Raw genomic sequence first — 16,091 nt, forward strand, 5'->3', positions numbered from 1 at the left:
AGCAATATTTTAAAAGAGACTTTGCATTAGCAGACATCAAGTGGATGGACAGAATCAATACTTCGGCTTATCGCTTAGTACAAAGTTTTAATAAGCAACGCTAGAAGGAAAAGTGAGGGGGGGGGTTTGGCATAGGACCGCGGTCCGGCGTCTGCAAGAGCTGGCTATGAACGTTCAAGGTTAAGAGGAGTGCACGGAGGTGGAGAGGTGAGGAATTGAACAGTGGGAGCTTGTGTTTCAGCCCTGGCAGAATGTCAGGCTCAGGCGGAGAGAGACTCTTATTGGCCACTCACCTGGCCAAAGCCACAGGGACGTGGTATTTGAACACACACGGCCGCGAGAGTATCATTCCGACCGCCGGCCAGTTATTTTAAGACACGAGGCGACCCAAAATAATGGAGCTGCTTTTCTTTCTCGCGTGTACTTGGTGTCAGGCAGTCCCGAAAGTCCCCCAGCCTCTTCCATTCTGTTTGTGTCACTGTGCCAGCCCCGGAGAACCTTCTGTAGGACCCATGACGGGACTCGAATCAGCCCCCAGCTGTGCTCTAATGGTTCAGGAAGCAGCTGGGCACGTCTACGAAATCATTGGCACGTTTCGTCTTTTCTTTTGATAACTTTTCCTTTTTAAAATGTGGCAGGACATACTTGGATTGTCGAAAATGTGGGAAATGCAGATAACCGTAAAGACAAAAAATCACTTACGTTTCCTCTCGCCAGAGATAACCGTTAGTAACGCCGTTCAGTCCTTTCTCTTAATACATAATTTATAGGTACAGAAGTGCAAATGCCCATTTGTTTCACAAAAATGGGATCATACCTTATCAACTCTTTCATAACCTGCATTTTTTCCACCTAATGTGTTAAAACGTCATTTCAGCCAATCACATTTCTTCCACAACATCATTTTGTGGTAATCAGGGAGGCCTGCCTCCAAGTTAGAGATTTCAATTGATCTCAGTTTTTAAACATTTTTTTTTAAGTTTTAAAAAAAATTTTTCATAGAGAGAGGGAGAGCATGAACAGGGGAGGGGTGGACAAGCAGGCTCCAGCCTCCGAGCTGTCAGCACAGAGCCTGATGTAGGGCTCGAACCCACGAACCCCAAGATCATGACCTGAGCCAAAGTCAGATGCTTACCAACTGAGCCATCCAGGCATTCCTCAACATTATTATTATTCGTTATTATTATTATTATTATTGCTCTAAGAAAAACATTTTTCCACCTGCGTCCTGGAGAACACTATTGTTTCTGTTAGTATCTTAAAAAGCAGTGACCTGTGTTCAAGGGGTTTGGGGTTAAACATCGTTAAATTGCTTATTTTCAAAAGTAAGCCTTTTCAGATCCATTAGTATGTTAGTGCAGTTTTCAGATTCCAAAGCTCTTGACATGTCTGTGTGCATGGCGCGCGCGCGCGCGCACACACACACACACACACACACACACACTCACAAACACATACTCACAAACACTGCTACATCTGTCCAGGCAGGGAGAACCGTCTTGTTTTAGGATTAACATTTAGAACTTGAATTTCTGGGTCAGAGGGTCTGGTTTTTATTTTTAAAAATGCTCACTATAATTTTATTTTAAATAGTACTTATTATCACTAATAGTGCCTCTTTTTACATCGAGATTTAACATATCGAGATATAGATAGGCATGTAGGACTGTATAAATATAAAGCTGTACGTTGCTGCTGCTTTTCCATGTCTGTTATTTCTCTGTTTTGAGAGTGCTGAAGCTTTGAAGTCGTCGGGAATATTTTGGGATGTGTATGCAGGCTTCTATAAGGTTAGGGAATCTTGTTTGGGAAAAAGGGTGATCTGAATGAAAATTTTCCTAAATCACCTAGAAGGATCTGCTCAGTCTGTCTCCCTGAAGTGGGTTTAAAGGCAGCCACTAATAAGAGGGAGAAGCCAAGTGCTTCATCATAAAATCCTTCAAATCTAGGCCACACCAGTAAAATTCCCCCGGACCACGTCTGAGGGCGAGCTCTGTCTCAGAAAACCAGGCTGGGAATTCTGAGCATTTACCAGCGTCGCCAAGAAAGTCTTCAAACTTTCTCAGTAGGTTCTGAAAGAGCAGAACAATTAATACTGTAACACTACCAGAAGCTGGCAATACCGGCTGACCCCAAATTTAGCTGGATTCTTTCACATTCAGCCTTTTCAATTTCGCTGACGCAAAGCTCCTGTCCTCTTCCGTCTTGGTTCCAGAGGGAAAGAGTGTTCCATACCCCAGGATTTTAGCTTTTAAATTTTTTTAGGTTTATTTATTGAGAGAGAGAGAGAGAGAAAGGGCAGGGGAGAGAGAGAGAACGAGAGGGGGAGAGTATCCCAAGCAGTCTGCATTAACAGTGTGGAGTCTGATGTGGGGCTTGATTCCCATGAGCCTGGGATCATGACTTGAGCCGAAATCAAGAGTCGGATGCTTAACCGACTGAGCCACCCAGGGGCCCCCATGCCCTAGGACTTTGACAGGCAGCCCTGAGTGAGGTCAACACTTCCAAGCCCCAGGGGCAGAGTATCTGGGGAAAATGAACTGGTCAGCAGCAAATGCACCTGGGTCAAAACACACCTGCTCTTCTAGAAGAACACTTGGCAGGGATTCCAACCAGCCTTGTGGGCAGCTCAGAAAAGGCATCTTGCCAGGAGCGTTAAAAATTTCCATACTTGTTTGACCCTGCATGCTCTTTGGGGTCCATGCTAAGAAAATAACCAAACCACCTCCCCCTGAAATCTTATGCAAATATATTTATATTTTATTTATATTAACGAATAGGGTCGTGGAGGAAACTTAACTCTCCAATAACAAGAAAATGATCTTGCCACCACAGGATATCGGTTCACTGAATGCAGGATCATAAGTCTTGATAAGAGATTTATCAAGAATTTATTTTGCAATCTATAAACCTGTGTACTGAGTATGATCAGAACTAATTGATGCTAAAACTTAAAAGATACAAATACAGTGTAAAATGCATTTTAAGAGAGAGTCGAAAATATCTCAGAATATTGGTTGTTTTTGAGTGGTGAGACTATGGGCAGTTTCGGTTTTTCTAATTTTTTTCCACCAAACTTAAATGCCGAGGATTCATTTTCACTTCTAATAAAAACAGCAACGAATTTTGTTGAAAAGAAAATTATTCGGCGATGGTTTTCAGGATGAACTGTACTTAAATACGGCGATAGGACTCCCTGCCTCCCCCCAAACCAATCTCATAAGTCATATTTAAGGATGTAGAGAACGAATCAAACCATGTTCAGGTAGACTACTGATGAAAACCACGTTTGTTCCATTTAGAGGAGTCCAAACAAGTCTGAATGTAGGAAGCAAAACAGGGAGGGATGACATCGGAGGGGCAAGAGAAACCACAAATGCAGAGTGGTTTGGAGCCTCGTGGGCTCAGCCAGGTGAGATTTCTGGGACGATATCACACCGGAAGGGGTGGCCCCAGGATTCAGATGTCCCCCTCACTAGTGAAAAGGGGACACTGACGTTTAATTCAAAAGATGTGAGGTGGGAAAGGACAACAGAGCGTTTCAGTTCAACGTTTTGCACCAAGTGTTGGCAAGCACTCGGGCAACGATACTTAATAAAAGTGGATTTTCTCATCTGGGGTGTCTAGCGTCAGACAAGCAGCGGTCATAGCTCCAAAGAACAGGACAGACTTCTCATGAGCATCAGATGGAATCAGGAAAGCCAGAGGAGACACAGAGCCTCTTTAATCTGCAGGAGGGATGGAGATCCTCCTTTTGCATATATCTATTTTGAAAATGAAAAGCAGCTTTTACTTGTTCCCATTCAAGATGCAGCAGGGCACGGCCTTGTAAACAGATCGGCTTACAGGTGTGACAGTCTACCTGAGTGGCGTGGCACATTTCACAAGAGCGGACTAGTCCTTCGGCTCGTGGGGGAAATGCAGAAGCCAGAAGGAACCCAAGAGGTTTGAGTGTTCAGTTGTCGTGTTTACACGGTATTCAGATGGGGTCCCCGTAGTGCTCCAGCCCTGATCACAGAGGAAAAGAAGTCAGGGAATTGGCTGGTTGAATAATGTGGTAAAGATGTACCCAAACCAAACGTAGGCTCACCTGGAATTTCCACTCTAATTAAAATTGTGAACGTGGTCCAGTGGGGAAATGAAAGAGAAAATGCTCCTGCCTTAAATAAGGAGACCGTCTGCTTGGGAGTGTTTTGTATAAATAGTTACAGATTGTGAAAATGTGAAGTCAAAATGTTAAAAAAAAAAAATTAAATGGCAACACCCAACACCGATGAGGTTGTAAAAAAACACAGAAACATGCATGTTCTGCTGGTTGTAGCCCTTCCAGATGACAACAGGCAATATACAGCAAGAGCCAAATAAGAGCTCTTAGACCCAATAGTTCCCTATCTGCAAATGTATGCTGAGGAGGTAAAATGACAGAAGGGAAAAGCTGTGTGCGTAGAAATGCTAATTAAGCCATTAGTTCTAACAGCAAAAACTAGAAATGACCTAAATGCCCCATCATGCGAATTTCCAAATGATAACCCACCAGCAAGAGGATATATCCGGCATCCATTACAATTACGGAAAACTAAGGAATGAGATAATTTGAGGAAGGAAGAAGGGAAAAGAGGGGACAGGAAACCCAATAGTCTGAAGACTTCCAACATAGTAAACAAAGAAGAAACTGTCTGTGTTGGAATGGTGGTCTTGGAGCCTTTCTTTCCCTTTTTAAGAACTGCTCAGTGTTAGCACATTATCTCATCATCAGGCGTAATTCAGAGCAGTGCTTTAAGTGATCATGTGGAAAATACTTTGTGATATCTCTTACTATTTTAAAATGAACCCAACCAACCTAGCTTGGGCATGTTGAAAGGCAAAGAGTTAACACATGGGAGAAGTATTGTGATTTTAGATGTGTTTTGTGTGTGTGTGTGTGTGTTTAATGCAAACTTCTAAAAATGGTCCCTCCTGGTGACCAGAACGGGCACAGTTTACAAGCCAAGGCTTTCTGGCCTGGTGCTGACCTTAATGAAAGTAATCAGGCCTCCTTCACTGAAGTTCAAAACAAAACCACCCATAACCCCATTTGAAAACAGCGAAACCACAAGCCACAGCTTCAGCCTTTACCAGGGATGCTTTAATTTCTGATTTCCTATTGATAGAGGGGTCTCTCTTAATCAGCCATGGAAGTGAAAATCGGCTGCCCTTGGGAGAGAGAGTGCCTCCAAAGAAGATGGCTGTTGGGAAACTGGCTCTCTCCTCCTGTTCTGGGTGGATTCCATGGCGCTGGGCAATGGTGGAGAACTCTGGACTTTGAGTCCATTAGAAGCTAATCCTAGGGAACCAAGGCCAGATGCAGACCTATTCACAACCGGGACGAGAGAAAAGGTCCGTGGGGCTGACGCCGGATAAATGGCACGTACAGAAATAATTTGTCAGGTCTCTACTAGGCGCTGGGCACCGGGAGGACGGCCAGGTCCCGTGCTTGGGTACCACGCCAAATAATCTTCCTTTGTGAATAGTTCACTCGTTGTATAAATTCAATGCACATCGACTGCTGGTCGATAGGCTACTCGTTAAACAGTGGGATGTAGCAGAAGGCGCGTGGATTTGAAGGTGATAGACCTGGATTCCAATGCAGATTCTGCTACTCCCCAGCTATGGGACTGTCGGTAGGTTACTTTGTTTCTGTAAACCTCAGTCCCATGATGTGAGCATGAAATGAGGGTGATGTGCCTAGACCAGCAAGGGGCACATATTCGCTACATAGTATCTGCAGTTAGTACTGACAATGGTAGGGTAGGATCACTATTATAGGATTAAAATATATATTACCTGTACATAAATATTACATATATGCTCTTTGTAACACACACACACACACACACACACACACACACACACACACACACCTGGCCTCTGGTGAGCACCAGCAGCCTCGGACTTAGAATAAGCTAAAGAAGGAGTGAGGCTCTTGCCCACCTGCTTGCTCACCTTTGCACTTGCTCATCTCGTGCAAGGTGAAGACGCCTACAGACCCGAGATGTAAATTCTTTTATGGTTACCTTCAACCCTGGGTTTCCACAATGGAGCACAGAGTATATGTTTGTTGAGTGAATGAGTAAATGAAGACTTAGTCTACCTGACTTAGAGAGCCTCTTTTTTTTAAGTTTATTTATTTTGAGAGAGAGAGAGAGAGTGCAAGTGGGGAAGGGTAAGAGAGAAAGGACAGAGAGAGAGAAAGAAAAGATGCAGAGCTTGAACTCACAAACCGTGAGACCATGACCTGATCCAAAGGGAGATGCTTAACCGACTGAGCCACCCAGGCACCCCGAGAGGTTCTTGATTCGGGGGAATACTCACCGCAGGTTTCCCCAAGCCTCATCTCATCCTCCTGATGCAGGATCCATATGGAACTCAGGCAGCACAGCAACCTTAACAGTGCAAGGAGGCAGGCAGGCAGCACATTCTCCCTCAGTTCGCTTTGATATGTTGGATATCACCTCATCAGAAAGGGGTAACATCTGAGCAGAAACCAGAATGTGGTATGAGAGGAAGCCATGCAGGTCTCTGGAAGAAAAGCATTTTGGCAGAGGGAACAGCAAGTACAAAGTCCTTGAGCGGGGAGTGTGTTTGGCATATTTCAGGAACCCAAGAAGGCTAGATTGGCTTCATGTAGCGGGTGAGGAGAAAGTGCTAGAACATGAGATTGAAAAGCTAGCTGGGAACCAGTTTATGAAAGAATCCCTAGGGTATGGTAAAAAAATGTGGACTTTACTCAATGAGATGAGAAGTTGTATCAGTTAGTATCTGCTGCGTGACAAGTAATGATGAAACTCTGTGGCTTAAGATAACAAACTTTCATTTTTTTTTCCAGTTCTGTGGATCTGGGAGCTTCTTCTCACCTGGGTTCTTATTGGGGTTGGGGAGCTTCTCATCTCGGTTGGTTTGGCTGGGGTTGACTAGTCTGGGGTAGCCTCACTCACAGGTCCAATGGTTAGCTTGATGTCACTTAGGGTAGCAACCACATGTCATCGTCCAGCAGGCTATCCCAAGTCATTCACCTGATTGTGGTTCCAGAGTTGCAAAGGCAAGCCCCAGTACACAGGCACTTTTCAAATTTTCTAAAGCAAGTCATGTGGCCCAGGCCAGAGCCGGTGTAGTAGAGGACTGTCCAAGGTGTGGGGACCAGGAGGAGAACTGTGAGCACCACTTTGCAAACAGTCAACCTCAGAAACTCTAGAGGGTTTGGACCAGAAAAGCGACATTATCAGGTTCATGGTTTTAAAGGAGCTGTGATCATAAGGATTTTGTTAGGGAGACTGTAGCCAGAGGAGAGGATGTGCCAAGCTCAGGGCCCTGGAAAGCACTGGCGTTTGCCCGTACCACAGGGCCAGGGGCCCAGAGACTCATGACGTTGCCTGACCCAAAACTGCCATCGTCAGGATGAACAATGGCACACACACACGTACCCTACCGCTTGGTATTTCGGCCAAAGCATTCTGTCATGCCATCGTGGACTTGCCTGTATCCCTGCTGGAATGGGAAAGGGGGTTAGTTAGAAAGAGACCTCAATCGCCCCCATTCTGATGCACAGATAGATTCTCTAATCACCGAGAACTTGGTAATTGCAGGGGGAGCAAGCCATTGAGGACTGAAATAACCCACGAGTAATAACAAAACCTCTCAAGGTGAAATTAAACAATAGTCATTTTTCTTTCTCTCTTCTTTCTTCAACAGAAAATATGATGCTGGCATGCTAATCGCGGGAGACAACTTGGCCCACAGACAGCCACAAAGCACAAAAACAAAACAAACTCAGAGAAGAAGAAACAAGAACGGTGTTTTCCTGGCGTCTACAAGAAGCGCTTTATTTTTCCTCTAGATTTCTTTTCTAAAAAAACAAAACAAAACAAAAAACAAAACTGAAACAAACATTTAAAGAAACAGTGCGAACTTCAGGTGATAATATTCAAGCATGTTCTTTTATTAAGCATAGGATGGGAGGAGTGACAGGAAGTCTAAGCAGAAATCTCCAGCAGGATAACGCAGAGGTCTTGAACCTCTGTGATCCGGGTTCCTTCTAGAAACTGCAAATGAGGAAGGAATGGAAACGACTTTTTATCCTCTGCTCCCGCAAATATCCTGTATATTCTCATGGACGCAATGCTTCCTTTCTTGCCTGCCAAGGTGTCTAGGGCATGATTTGCAGAATTTGTTACAATCTCTAAAGAATTTTGGGTGCAGCTTTGGCGAGGGAGTGGGCGGGCCAGCCCTTCTGTGACCCGCCAGCTCTGTGTATGGCACCCATTTCTAAGTGTCACCTCCCTCCTGGCTGGCTGGGAACAAGGGTCCCCAGTCATCACCGCGCCCGCTCAGGCTTGGTCAGGGTGAGTCAGACAATGATCTCCTGGATCTGGGCAGCAAAGAAGGACAGACACTCGCCTCTTCTGCCCTCAACAGGAGAAGACCAGCTCCTGGCTACAGCGTGGCGATGGTAAGGCCGTGGCTTTGGTGGTGGCCAGGGTGGGGAGAGATGGGGGCACCTGGCTACTCTAAACAGTGTGAGAGAATTGCTTGGGCTTCCGCAGTGAGACAAGGGACCCGCATGCCAACTAAGCGTTCGCTTTCAAACAGGCCGCCACCAGGAAAGCAAAGAGACCCGGGCCTCACCCAGCCCCAGAGAAGGGAGATAGTCCCCCTGGCCCTGCCATTCCCAGCTTCTCACCGGCGCTTGGCATTTTTCCCTCTGTCGTGACTACTCTTACTTCCTTTGTCTGGTGGATCTGGGTTGGGGGCGGGGGTCGGGGGGGGGGGGGGGCTGGGGGGACCTGTAAAGGCCCGGGATCGTAAGTGGGCAGGGGCCCAGCGTCGGCAGCTACGCGCGCACACACACGAAGTGAGCGCGCGCACAGGGCGGGTGTGTGTGCCGAGCACGCTCACGGCCGCCCGCGCTCAGCCGGACTGGCTGCCGAGAGCTTCCTGGATTAACCGCTCGCTGAGCACCCACAGGGCGCGGGCCGTGTCTTCGCTCTGAGCTTCGGGGGACGGCACGCATCGGCAGCAGTTGTTGAAGTACATCCCTCCCAGGCCCTCGAGCTCTGGGGCGGCAGCACAGTAGACGGTGGTGGCAGCTCCTTGTTGCTGGAAATCAAAGAAAAAGAAGGCCCAAATCATTATTATTCTCATTATTGTCATTGTGATTATTTTTTAAAGAAAAGAGGTGATGAGCTGACTTCATTCTGTCTGGGCATGAGCAAGCCCCTCCGCGTCGGGTTCGGCTGCACCCGGATCTCAGCATGGCAGAGGGTACTGAACTCAGCACGTGACCGTAAAAGGGGATGCGGTGACCATCCTGGAAAAAAGCAAGTTCACAAACGCTGCTCGTAAAGCTGGTGTGACTTTTTACACCTCGTAGAGGAAAAGGCTTCAGAAATAAATACGCGCCGCAATAAATCACATCAAAGGTCTCTTCTGAGCCAAGAGAAAAGATGGTCTATGCCTTTGAACATGCCGGAACAAGTTCATCCAACCCGTTGACTTCTGAATGCATGATGTGATTTGACCCCGAGATGTTTCCAGAACCTTCTGTCTGGATGAAACCAACCACTCTAATGCCCATCAGATAGAAAACCCAGGGAGGGCCTGGTGCCAGAGCCTCTTTTTTTTTTTTTTTTTGCCCATGGTGCTGCTAGGAGAAGGGTTTGCTGGGTGAAAATGTTTAAAACACGCCTACACACGTTCTTCTTGCCATGCATACGTGTCTCAAGCAGACACAGGACACGTGTAGTAATTCATCCAGATCCCATGAAAACCTTTCTTCATAGTCATCCCGTATTTGCAAGGGGACAGTGACTAAGGGGGTACATTTCCTCCCAGGCCACTTCAAACTGTAAGTTGCCATGAGTACAATTGATTACTTTTGATTCACCTTCTGAGTAACAGTTGGTGCTGTGGCTAGGGATGTGTGTGCCGATGGGGCACCATATCATCCCGGCTGACACAATGCTGTCAGGGATGCTGTAAAGAGGGCAAGAAATCACTTTGCTTTGCAAGCCATAATTAAAAATAATAGGCTGGTGTTCGTAGGGAGACACGATAGGCACGGCTCTAATTTAAAACCAATACAGTTTATCTGGCATCTTATGATTATTTATGTGGATCACAGCCCTTGCTGCATCAACTAATTATCAGCTGATAGGGAGGGGGGGTTGCAGAAGAGGATGGAGAAAGGTAATGGGGATAAGGTCACCATTAGGGGAAGACCCTAAAGATATTTGAGAGGGAAATGCATTTCTGTCCAGGTGTCGTAATTTTAGGACAGTGCTAAAAAGTAGACTTGAGTGTTTTGCTCGTTTCTGTTTTTGTTTTTGTTTTTTTTGGTGGGGGGGAGAGAGGTTCAGTGTCGGGTTCTAGGGTCACATTTGAATTGGTCTGAAAAGCAAATGGTCAAACGCAGTCAAGCGACAGGATTTTGTAGGGAGCACTGTGGAGTGGAGAGCAGTGGAGAGCGTCCGACTTGAGTCCTAGTGGTAGCTGGATGCTTGACTGGGTTGGACAAGTCCCATTAGTCCAGAATCCGAACACCTGACATGACTCCAATTTAATTAAACAGGAATGGGTGTCTCATTTCCCCGACCCCCTGGCCATGTCCACTCCCCAGATAGCCAGTTATTTTCTTGGATTCAGCTATTTCTTTTCGAATTGATTTGTGTGGCTCAAGTGTAATGGAAATAAGTGTGTGTCATCCAAATTCCCTCTCACTGAATTATCATTCCTAATAACCCTTAGCTTAGCACCTGGCACATTTATCGAAAGAATTCCGAGCGGCTGATCTGACTCCTCTTCATGCCACGTGGGGGAAAAGGGAAGCGGACTGCCTCTAAAGACAAATTGAAGAACTGAGAGGCTCAGCCTGGTAACTCAAGCCAAATATCACTTTGGCCTCAATTCTTAGCAGAGTTCAGGTGGAGATAGTGTTTTGCTTCATTTTCAGGAGATCTACGATTTCCATCTTACTTTGCAGCGGCCAAAACCACCAAAGAGTGGTCGGGTGGTTTGCCATCAGTTCCCAAGTGGTGAGAAAACCCAGTGAGCTCATCCCCAAACTAAGGCTCCCCGCCCCCCGGCGAGTGTGCTTACAATATCAGCATTCACCCCTCGTGGGAGAGAAGATCCAAGTAGGCCGCTTGGGAAAGCGAAAAGCGGAAGTCTTCCGAACCCAAGGTAGTACCTTGCCGCTGTGACCTTCTAAAATGGTATCGGATTGCGCTCTTGCGTTGTTGCGATGGTATTTTTGCAAAGAAATTCTGCACGTCCATTGATTCAGAATCAGGCTGATGAGGGAGCTTGGGGGCATGCGTCTTCCCTCGGTGGAATCTGAAAGCAATTGCAGTTGACCTCATTTCATGTAAACCGACACTTGGCTGCCATGCCGAGAACCATACGTTTTAGAAAAGCCCAATCTTTTCCCAAGAGCTGGCTTTGATTCCTTTGCCACGAGGCTCGGGGTGGTGATCCACAGTCCTAATGGCAGTCGTAAGTAACTCCGGCTCTAGAGAAGAACACGGGGCAGTAGGGATCCCTGAAAGCAAAGACCACCCCTGCTCTGAAGCTGAATGACATCCATTTGGCACATCCACCCTCCTGGGTCTTGCTCGGTTCGGCTGGTGCCCACTTCCCTTGCCTCTCTGGTCGGGACACTTAAGTAGTGACCGTACCTTTCGGTCCCAAGCCCACTCCCCTTCTGGCTTCTCGGGGAATTCTCTTCTCTCTTCGGCTGTGCCAATGGCAGCCTGAGTGACATCTTTATACGATCGGACGTGATGACAGTTTAATAACAAGTTCTCATTTTTGGCTCATCAGCTTTTTGGTCTGCCTATCATCAGAATGAGACAGAGCCACATTAGGGAAATCTCATTAGTAAATAAACCGGTACTGCTGATACAAGATAAAACATTTTTTAAACGGATGAAAAAAAAAAAAACTTGTTTCAAGAGCGCTTTAATCACCATCAGATGGCTTTCATGCCACTTTTTGGGGCATCAGTACATAATTCAGAAAAGATGAAAGAGCCATATAAAGGAAATAATGTTAACAACTGTGCTATAAAATATCTGAAGCGACGTCCGGGTGGTTATCACCACTGCTTACTGATCCAGCGTGATAAAATAATAGCGATACCTTGACACATCAACACCGGCTGGAGCTGTGGGTTCCCCTAAGTGAAGTTTTAAGAACAGCTCACCCAAAGCTCACAGGTTCCAGGCAGTTGCGATCCCTGGGAACTGGGGTGCAGCGGCCCCGTCCTGCAGACACGGCACGAGTTAGGGTGCGGATGATGCAAGACTGAGAATTTCGGGTAAGCCCAGCAGAACCTTTAATCACGTCTGAATGCCATTTTGGATCGAGTCAAACATTTGTGAGCTGCCAGAGGAGAAGTATGCCCTCAATCTTTATAGTGTATGTAAAATCACCTACGATTCTTTTTTGGGGGATTAAGTTAAGAGTATCTTGGTAATAAGGGTGCGTCATTCTCTTTCAGGAATCATTTGTCAGATTGGCAGCCCAATCTTCAACTCCAGAAAGGTGGGCTTTAAAAAGCAGTTGTTTATGTAGAGTTGAGACCCTGAGATCGAAATGAGCCATCCTCACAAAACCCTTTGTGGGGATAAAGATGTTAAGTGGCTGCTTTTCATCAACCTTTATTTGAGAAGCACCGGCCATCATTTTGGAGCTGTCAGCATGGAATACAAATGAATATGGACTCTTTCAAAGGAAAGGTACAGAGGTTTCTGATAGACGATATATGGTAAAGGGAAAAAACACAACCCCCACATATTCATATTTGTGATGCATTGGTTAGCAACTCTAATATAACTTGCGTTTTAATAAGGACACGTATTACACGACGTTCAGTTTTCAAGTTTCTCTGTTTTAAAATGCATGCTTACTTAAAAGGAAGAATATATTCCTGTCTTGCCGTAGATTTAACTATGAGATGTATAAAAAAGTAGACACACAGTCACGGAACATCTGTATATTCAATGATTTCGAGCAGAGTAGATGTTCGGAGATTGCTTTATTATAGACATACTGATGCCAGGACATCGCACAGCCAATGTTGAGTGAATCGACTCAACAGAAAGTAGTTGGGTAAAGAAACCCGTCACGAAAGTCAGCCCGAGCTTGGAAACCCAAGGGCGGGGGAGAAGAGCCCTCTTGGAAATGAGCGGTGACTATCGTGCTGAATTCCCGGACAGTGATGGCAGGAAGACAACAGAGGTGCCTCTTGGAACCCTCAGAGCTGTCCCCGTTACTCCGCCAGGGTCTGCTAGGCAAACATGCGCCAGATACGAAACCAGCCACCTGTCCGGTGGCTCCGGAATGCGGCAGAGTGACTTATCACAGCCTCGGTGGAGAAGAGGGAGTGAGTGCACGTGTCTCGGGTGGAATCAGGGGCTGCCTCCACACCCTGTCTTTCCCTGTCTCCCAAGAACACTCCCGAAAGGAGAGTCTGTAACCCCTCTGCTGGAAAAGCTCAATGCCGTGTTTTGGAGTTCATCTCCGGATACCTTGGTACACATCTGTTCCTCCAAAGACAGTAACGGTTTGAATCTCTGATTTGAAAGGCAAACGAAAGCAAACTGGCCCCCCAAATGTTATCAGTTCCCTCCTTCCCATCTGAGAACAATCTTTTAAGCCCCAAAATGTGCCACGTATTTCATTACACGGAGTAAGGCAGCTTGCAGAGGAACGAGGCTCGTGGGCCTTCCCCGGGAGCGCAACCACAGCCAAAAAGTCACCCCCTTCCTCCACCGTGATGCTTGTGCAATCGAACTGACAAGTCGTGAAGTAAGTGCTAATCAACGAACGCACCGGCCTCTACCTAAATTATGGGAGACGCTAGAACAGAGAATTCCAAAGGACCCTGTCCTCCAAATTGTCATGCTCTTCTAACGAGTGGTTGCAAACAGGGACTATTCAAGGGCTAACAGTGGATAGCATGTACCGAGAGCTTATAATTCGTCAGGCCCCGCCAGGGAGCTTTATAAGCATGATTTTCTAACCCCCACGCAGCTCTCCAAGCCAGAGGCAATTATGATGTAGCCCCATTTACAGAGAAGCCCAGTTAGCATCAGAGATTAAAAGCAACTTGTCCAAAGCCACACAGATAACCACACGGACGGAACCACCCCGGAAGCCTTATCAGGTGGCCGTGCCAAGCCTCCTTCCCAAACAGGTGACACAGATGTTCGCCTATCGCCTGCTCCATGTTGCCTGTCTCCCTCCTTGGCAGAAGCTTCCTGATGAGGGCCTCCTTGCCCTCCTCGCAGCCAAGCCATGGCTGGCCACGGTGTGATGGCCCAACGTGGCCTGCGATTAAGTGGGTTGTCATGCCTTCACCTGAGAAATGTTAAAAGGAGATTTTTTTTCTCTTGTTGGTTTAGTCAGTGAACTAAATTGAAATTATATCCATTTGGATTAACAAAACTGAAGGCTCAGCACCACCTCAGAAGATCCAATAGCAAATGACCTTCACGAAAAGGTCACCTGATTCAAAATGCCACCTCCAAGCTCCTCTTGGACCCTAGACTTTGTTTTTTTTTTTTTTTTCAGTGCAGGAACTGAACCACATGAAGACCAGTGAAACCTAAGCAAATCTCCTTCCTATAAGTTCGCATACATGTAAGATGCGTGTGGCCTTCTGGAAGACCATACCTGACATGTGACATCAAGTGTTCCGAGGAAACTCTGGTCCCCATGCCCCATTCTCCCCCTGGCCCCCAATTAATTAATTCCTAACGATTGATTCCCACAAAGGCTTCAAACCATACGGGCTTGGATACATGTGGATACTTCCTGTTGGCGTCAAAATAGAATTTTTTTCCAGTACTTTGAGGAGTTTTGCTCACAGGCTGTTCTCAACACTGATTACAAAACACACTCAATTTCTCCAAAAGAGAAAAGTGGAGAAGATCAGGAATGTGCAGATACCTGTTTTTAACTGTGGAGGCTTTAAAAGTCTGAGAGAATGTTCCAGAGCATCCATTTTGGTCACATTCGGACTCTTAGCCCTACAGAGGAGAACGTGTCCCGCTCTAAAGCAATGGACTTTCTCCTCTTGCCACAGGGAAACCGCTTCTTTGCTCAAACAAGTTCTCAAGTGTGGAAAACCTCAGAGGTTCCGCTCGGTTGACTTGTCTCCCCCACAGCAGGTAAAGCAGTGTCATTCCCCAGGGGACACTGAGGACACAGCCTTGGGGGGCGGGGAGCCGGATGGCAATGGCTCCAAGGGAGGACCAAGCAATAGGGTAGGCCAGTCCATTGCCATGAGCGCAGCTGGTCCCAGCACAGGCTGGAGCCCCAAACTCAAAGGGTCTCCTGAGTGAAATGTTTGAGGGGGAGCAATTGTGGTACCGCTTTCAAGAAAAAGCCACATGTCCACAGGCCTCCATTCAGAGACAGTCTACAAGGTGACACAGAACCTTTCTTGTCTGTTTTCAGGCATCCCAGATAGGTCCCCAAAGCCAAGTCAGACTACAAGGACCACAGCATTCCCCTTGACAAAAGACATGAATTTCTAGCAGAGTCATTATGGAGTTTTAAGAGAATGACTTGGAGACCAGGGTAGAATGAGATGGAAAGTCAGGAGGCACATCACTGCTATTCCTCTGAGAAACATTTGCAGGAATGAGTTCAGAGACTGGTCGGTTCAGGACGGAAAGCTGGAAAGGTTTTGTTTTTGTTTTTAAAGACAGAAGAACATATTTGTCCTCACTAGCCTTAAGTTTTGCGGAGCAAAAGGCAGCCAATCCCAACCATCCAAATAGGCCCGACGCCATGTTTGTTCTGGGCAGGCCAGGCACGGGAGGATTTTCACTTAGGCTAGCAGCAGGATTTAAGGGTGCAGTGACCTTGGTAGGGTTTCAGGACCTGTATTTTCGATTCAATGAACTGTTCTGAACTTTCCCTTGAAATAAATGAGACCCTTTTCATACCTCTTCCGTGTTCCGGAATCCCTGCCATAAATGTTGCAAGGGCTCCATGACAGATTTATGTCTGGTCTCAAAAGAGCGGAGGCGCAATATTTAGAATGGTTT

General features: G+C 46.5%; 2 protein-coding genes across 4 annotated transcripts in view; one reads left to right on the forward strand and one right to left on the reverse strand.

The window, feature by feature from the left end:
- The window catches only part of MAF (MAF bZIP transcription factor), a 335,586-nt gene extending 327,255 nt beyond the window's left edge, over window positions 1–8,331 (forward strand). For 2 of the 3 annotated variants that reach the window (XR_015244678.1, XR_015244679.1), the window contains one exon: window positions 7,729–7,825. Coding sequence is in view for 1 of the 3 variants with exons in the window: in XM_086688850.1 (XP_086544976.1) it covers window positions 7,729–7,873 (145 nt within the window). In the remaining 2 variants the exon portion in view is untranslated. Of the gene's footprint in view, window positions 1–7,728 lie in introns of all 3 variants that reach the window. The other variant, XM_086688850.1, reaches the window with a different exon arrangement.
- Window positions 8,332–8,898: 567 nt separating this feature from the next.
- The window catches only part of WWOX (WW domain containing oxidoreductase), a 984,564-nt gene continuing 977,371 nt past the window's right edge, over window positions 8,899–16,091 (reverse strand). The window contains exon 9 of the mRNA XM_025920763.2: window positions 8,899–9,132. Within this exon, the coding sequence (XP_025776548.1) occupies window positions 8,944–9,132 (189 nt within the window). The 3' untranslated portion in view covers window positions 8,899–8,943. The remainder of the gene's footprint in view (window positions 9,133–16,091) is intronic.

The sequence above is a fragment of the Puma concolor genome, chromosome E2, assembly GCF_028749965.1.
Source record: "Puma concolor isolate L17-30 chromosome E2, mPumCon1.1.hap2, whole genome shotgun sequence".
Classification (NCBI taxonomy): domain Eukaryota; kingdom Metazoa; phylum Chordata; class Mammalia; order Carnivora; family Felidae; genus Puma; species Puma concolor.